The following is a 5,000-nucleotide window of genomic DNA, read 5'->3' as shown; positions in this document are numbered from 1 at the left end:
CTCATTGACTTTGAATGGGGGCGATATCGCGCTTGACAGCGCGGAGGCGGAGCGATGGCGCACCGGGACGCGGTTTGATATTGGAGAGATCTCTATATCATGCAAATTTGATGGTCCAATAACCAATCAGATGGGCGTATGGGTAGCAAGGGCGGGAGTTACAAAAAAAATTGAAAAACATGGCGGCGATTTCTGTGATTTCCAACATCACGTTTTTGCTTAATATAAAGACCCTAAATGCTTATAAATGTCACAACTACCACGGATTGATGTAAAGATGCACCACGAACTTATGTAACACAAATAGGTTACCCCACATTGCCATTTGATCACTCGATGTTTTGAGCTAACCGGGTAAGCTAACGTTAGCATTTTACCAGAACCAGGCAGCTACAAGCTTATATTAGACTACTTCTGTACTTCTATAATGATATAACGGGGCTTAAATGTTATCTAGGACCAAAACACAATCACATTTAAGCAATGTACACACTGTTGTAATATTGGGTGAGTAATGTGTGCAAACGACCGTTCGCCGTTTGTTATCTCGCTCGGTCTACCCAGTGTCAGCTGCGAGACACATGCCGCGCCGCGAGGGTCGAAAGTCGGGTGAGCAGCGTAGTTAGCCCCGGGGAGAATCTACTGGGAGTATCCGTGACCACACCCCCAGCGCGATATTGCGCGTCGCGGATCCCGCCTGCCAATTTCCCCAGTCGGTACTAGGCGTAAGTGTCTGTTTAACTAATAAGACATGTGTTCAGACATATCAGGGGTACCCCCCTATGGTGTAGGGCCTTATTTCGATTATATCAATAATTAAGGCCTTATTGGCAAGAAGAAAAACTGTGACTGCACGCCTAACAAATTATTTTTCTTAACACAAGTCTTGTAAGATCTTACCTAATACAGAGGTCTTATATAGAGGTGGCCGCCACCTGCCTGAAGAGTTAGATTGAAGAGTCCATATTGTTAGAGAGCTTACTAACATCATAAAAGGATAGTACTGCCTGTAGTTCAGGATGTAAGTAAACTTCTTTAGTATTAATGGTCTTCACTTAGAACAGTGGGTCTCAACTTATTTTGAACAAACGCCCTGTGGACCTCATCCTAACCCTCCCAATGCCCCCCTGACCTCATCATAACCCCGCCAACGCCCCCCTTACTATTAAAAATGTTTAATGGACTACTGCCCCCATTGACAGCTAAGCACCGCCCCCTCTCAACTGTATCCTTCTCAACGCTCCCCATGGGGGGGATGTACCACCCTCATTGACAAACAAGTAAACTTCTCTAGTATTAATGCTCTTCGTGTGGAGTTAGCTATGCCAACTAATAACTGTAGAATCAGCTACTTGGAGCAAACATTTGGTTCTGGCTTGCAGCTGCTGAAGTCATTTTTCTGTGAGAGCTGAGCTGTGATAGAGCATGAGGGACTTGAAGCCTATGTAGATGTAGAGATGTAGCTGAGCCACAAGCCCATACACAGCAGTTCTATTCAACACCAGTGCCAAGAGGGCTAAAACGAAAAATCAGACTCTAGGTAATGTCATAGCAAAGCTGTTACTACTGTATCCAGCTAAACCTTTTCAGCAATAATGAATGGGATCAGTGGCCAATGGGCTGCATGCAAGAGCTCTGAGGACTGACTGTGACATAAGGGGCATACAGATGACCACTAGAATTCTGATTGTGGTGTAAGGGGCCATGGAATGATGGCACAAGGGGCATGTAGAGTACCACTAGAGCTCTGATGCGGCTCATGGTCAGCTCTGATTGCAATGGTAAGGAGCACAGCTGGTGCATGGGCAAGGGCAGCAAGAGTCTCGCTGATCGCAGATGACACATCAGATTAGGCACCGCTCTTCATTGCTGGTCCAACTCTATGAGGGTTGAATCAACACTGGAAATTGTACTGTACCATTCAGAGTGTTAATTCAACAGAGGCAGAGCAAGGTCCTGATGAAGAGACAGCATCCAGCAGGAGGCATCATCCTCCACAGCAGCAACCACACACTAGCATTCAGAGTGTTAAATCAACAGTCTGAAACAACACAGAGTCCAATTCAGCACTCTTCTAGTTGTTTTTACACTGTGAGTTGAATTAACATTTACTTGAAATGTTGGTAACACTTTAGAATAATGGATGCAAAAAAGCATTATAAAGACTTAATAAATAATTAACTATTGATGAACAAAACATTAACAAACGTTTGTAAATGATTAGGAAATGTAAACAAATGCTTGTAAATGACTAGGAAATGTTATGTTAATATTTCATATTTATCAAACATTTACAAGTTGCTTGTAAATGAATAAAATAGTCTGTTATAAGGTGTGTAAAATCTTGAATATATCATTTGTAGATATTTTATAAAGCATTAATAAAGCTTAGTTAATAATAAAAACATTTGTTAATGTTTTATTCATCATTAGCTAATTATTTACTGAGTCTTTACTAAGGAACATTATTATAAAGTGTTACCGAAATGTTTACTGTTCACTAAGGTCCCATGAAAGCATATATGAACCGCCTCCTTCTCACAAACCACCCATTCATTAGTGCCATCCATTATTCTGTCATCCATCCAGCCATCCATCCATCCATGCATACATCCATTCATATAAACCTTCATAATCATTCATCCTGATTCTCCTCCACACCTTCATTTAGTTCACCAACTCCATTACATATCTATACTTTTTCTCATTCCATTCATCCATCAATCCATCCATGCATCCATGCATCCATGCATCCAACCATCCATTCATCCATATCCCTCCGTACCTCACCCCCTCCCTCCGTTCATCCAACCTCCCCATGGTCCCCTCATTCCTGAATGGCAAACATGCACTGAGAGCAATGCAAGGAGAGAAGGAGGAGAGGAGGGCTAAGAAAAGAGGGAAGGAGGGGAAGGAAAGGAGAGGAGAGGAGAGGAGAGGAGGGAGGAGGAAACGAGAAGAGAAGAGACAAGACAAGAGAAGAAAAGAGAAGAGAAGAGAAGAGAAGAGAAGAGAAGAGAAGAGAAGAGAAGAGAAGAGAAGAGAAGAGAAGAGAAGAGAAGAGAAGAGGAGGAGAGGAGGAGACTAAAGCATAGGAGAGGAGGAGAGAAGAGGAGAAGATGAGGACGAGTAGGAGAGGAGAGTAAAGGAAAGCAGAGAAGGAGAGTAAAACATAGCAGAGGAGGAGAGAAGAGAGCAGAAGAGGGGAGAGGAGGGGAGAATAATACAGAATAGCAGATGAGGAGAGGAGAGTAAAGCATAACAGAGGAGGAGAGTACAGAATAGCATAGCAGAGAAGGAGAGGAGAGTAAAGGACAGCAGAAGAGGAGAGCAGGTTAGCATAAAAGAGAAGAGGAGGGGTGAGCGGTGACACACCTTCTGTGTGCGTGGAGACAGGCAGGGAGATCTCCATGCATGCGGCGGACTGGGCCTTGCGGAAGGGGGGCCTCCCGGGGCCCCTGCGGCCCAGCCGTGGCCCCTCGCCCCCCAGGGGACCCCCGGGGGCCCGCGCTCGCCCCCCCACACCCCCAACACCAGGGGGCGGAGCGCCAGCACCGCCGGGACAGTGGCCATTCACATGATCTGCAACCAACCAATGGCAAGGTCAACACAAACAGAACAGGACAAACAGTATCCCAGGCAACAGGCCCAAACCAATCAGAACACATGTCAGAGGTTAGGAGACGGTCAAGAGGGATATTAATTATGAGGAGGGGGAAGGAGGGAGAGAGAGAGAGAGAGAGAGAGAGAGAGAGAGAGAGAGAGAGAGAGAGAGGGAGAGAGGGAGAGAGAGAGAGAGAGAGAGGGAGAGAGGGAGAGAGAGAGAGAGAGAGAGAGAGAGAACGAGTGTGTGAGAGAGGGAAGAGATGGGGTGAAATGAAAACAGAGGAGGGGGCATGTTAGAGAGGTGCAATCATTATCATCAAGCAGATTAAACATGTCAAGAACATTCAGCACATTCCCTTGGAACGGAACAGAACAAACAGAGAAGAAGAAAAGAAGGGATCAGGCATCCAACGGGCATTTCTCATCCTCTTTCTGTGTATAAACACCGCTGGCATACACACAAACATGAACGCACGCACATGTGCATTCATGCACACACACGAGTGCGCGCACACACACACACACTCACAGAGTGCGTTACAATATGCGACCTTGAGTGCATCTTAATATGCGACCTTGCCTCCTCCACTTGCCTCCTCCACTTGCTTCTCGTCATGATGATCACTGACGACAGCATTATATTTCAATATCTTGCAAAAGATCAATTGTAAAGTCTTTTTCTCATTTGCAATTGGGATGGTGAATGACAGTCCCTCAAAAGTTGTTGTGGCGAGGCTGACAGCTGGGAAACTTTATCGTTTTCTCCACAGAGGAGGGGCCAGGAGGCGGGATGAGGAGACAAGCACAAGTGGAGGAGGCAAGGTCACATATTGGGATGCACCCCTTGCCTCCTCCACTTGTGCTTGTCTCCTCGTACCAGGAAGTAATATGTCATGATGACATCACTGACAACAGCATTATATGTCAATATCGTGCAAAAGCTCAATTGTAAACTCTTTTTCTCATTTGCAATTGGGATGGTGAATGAAAAGCAGTCCCTCAAAAGTAGTTGTGGCTAGGCTGAGAGCTGGGAAACTTTATCGTTTTCTCCACGGAGGAGGGGCCAGGAGGCGGGACGAAGAGACAAGCACAAGTGGAGGAGGCAAGGTCGCATATTGTAACGCACTCGCACTCAGAGGATGAGGAGCACCCAGAACAGCAGCCAGTCCGCAGGTGTGTGTGACAGTATTTCATTGAGAGCTGTGTCTGGAAGCCTTGGCCAGAGAGGATCGTGGTAAATTGAGTAGAACACCATGGGAGATTGAGCAGAGTATCATGGGAGATGGAGTCTTTTGGTGGATAGCCAATGTAAAGTGGGCAGGGCTTAGAATCCGAACACAGTCTGAGTGAAATGGGTCAGCACCAATCAGGAGATGACAGAATATTCTGCACCG

The 5,000-nt window shown here is 45.9% G+C and overlaps 1 protein-coding gene across 1 annotated transcript in view; it reads right to left on the bottom strand.

Moving 5' to 3' along the window:
- Positions 1-5,000, bottom strand: part of stxbp5l (syntaxin binding protein 5L) — a 132,818-nt gene that overhangs the window by 22,576 nt on the left and 105,242 nt on the right. Inside the window, exon 23 of the mRNA XM_063214543.1 lies at positions 3,376-3,582. Coding sequence (XP_063070613.1) covers positions 3,376-3,582 — 207 coding nt within the window. The remainder of the gene's footprint in view (positions 1-3,375; positions 3,583-5,000) is intronic.

Source organism: Engraulis encrasicolus, chromosome 13 (genome assembly GCF_034702125.1).
Source record: "Engraulis encrasicolus isolate BLACKSEA-1 chromosome 13, IST_EnEncr_1.0, whole genome shotgun sequence".
Lineage (NCBI taxonomy): Eukaryota > Metazoa > Chordata > Actinopteri > Clupeiformes > Engraulidae > Engraulis > Engraulis encrasicolus.
Note: the sequence above shows the minus strand (reverse complement) of the source record. Positions and strands in the feature narration are given on the sequence as shown.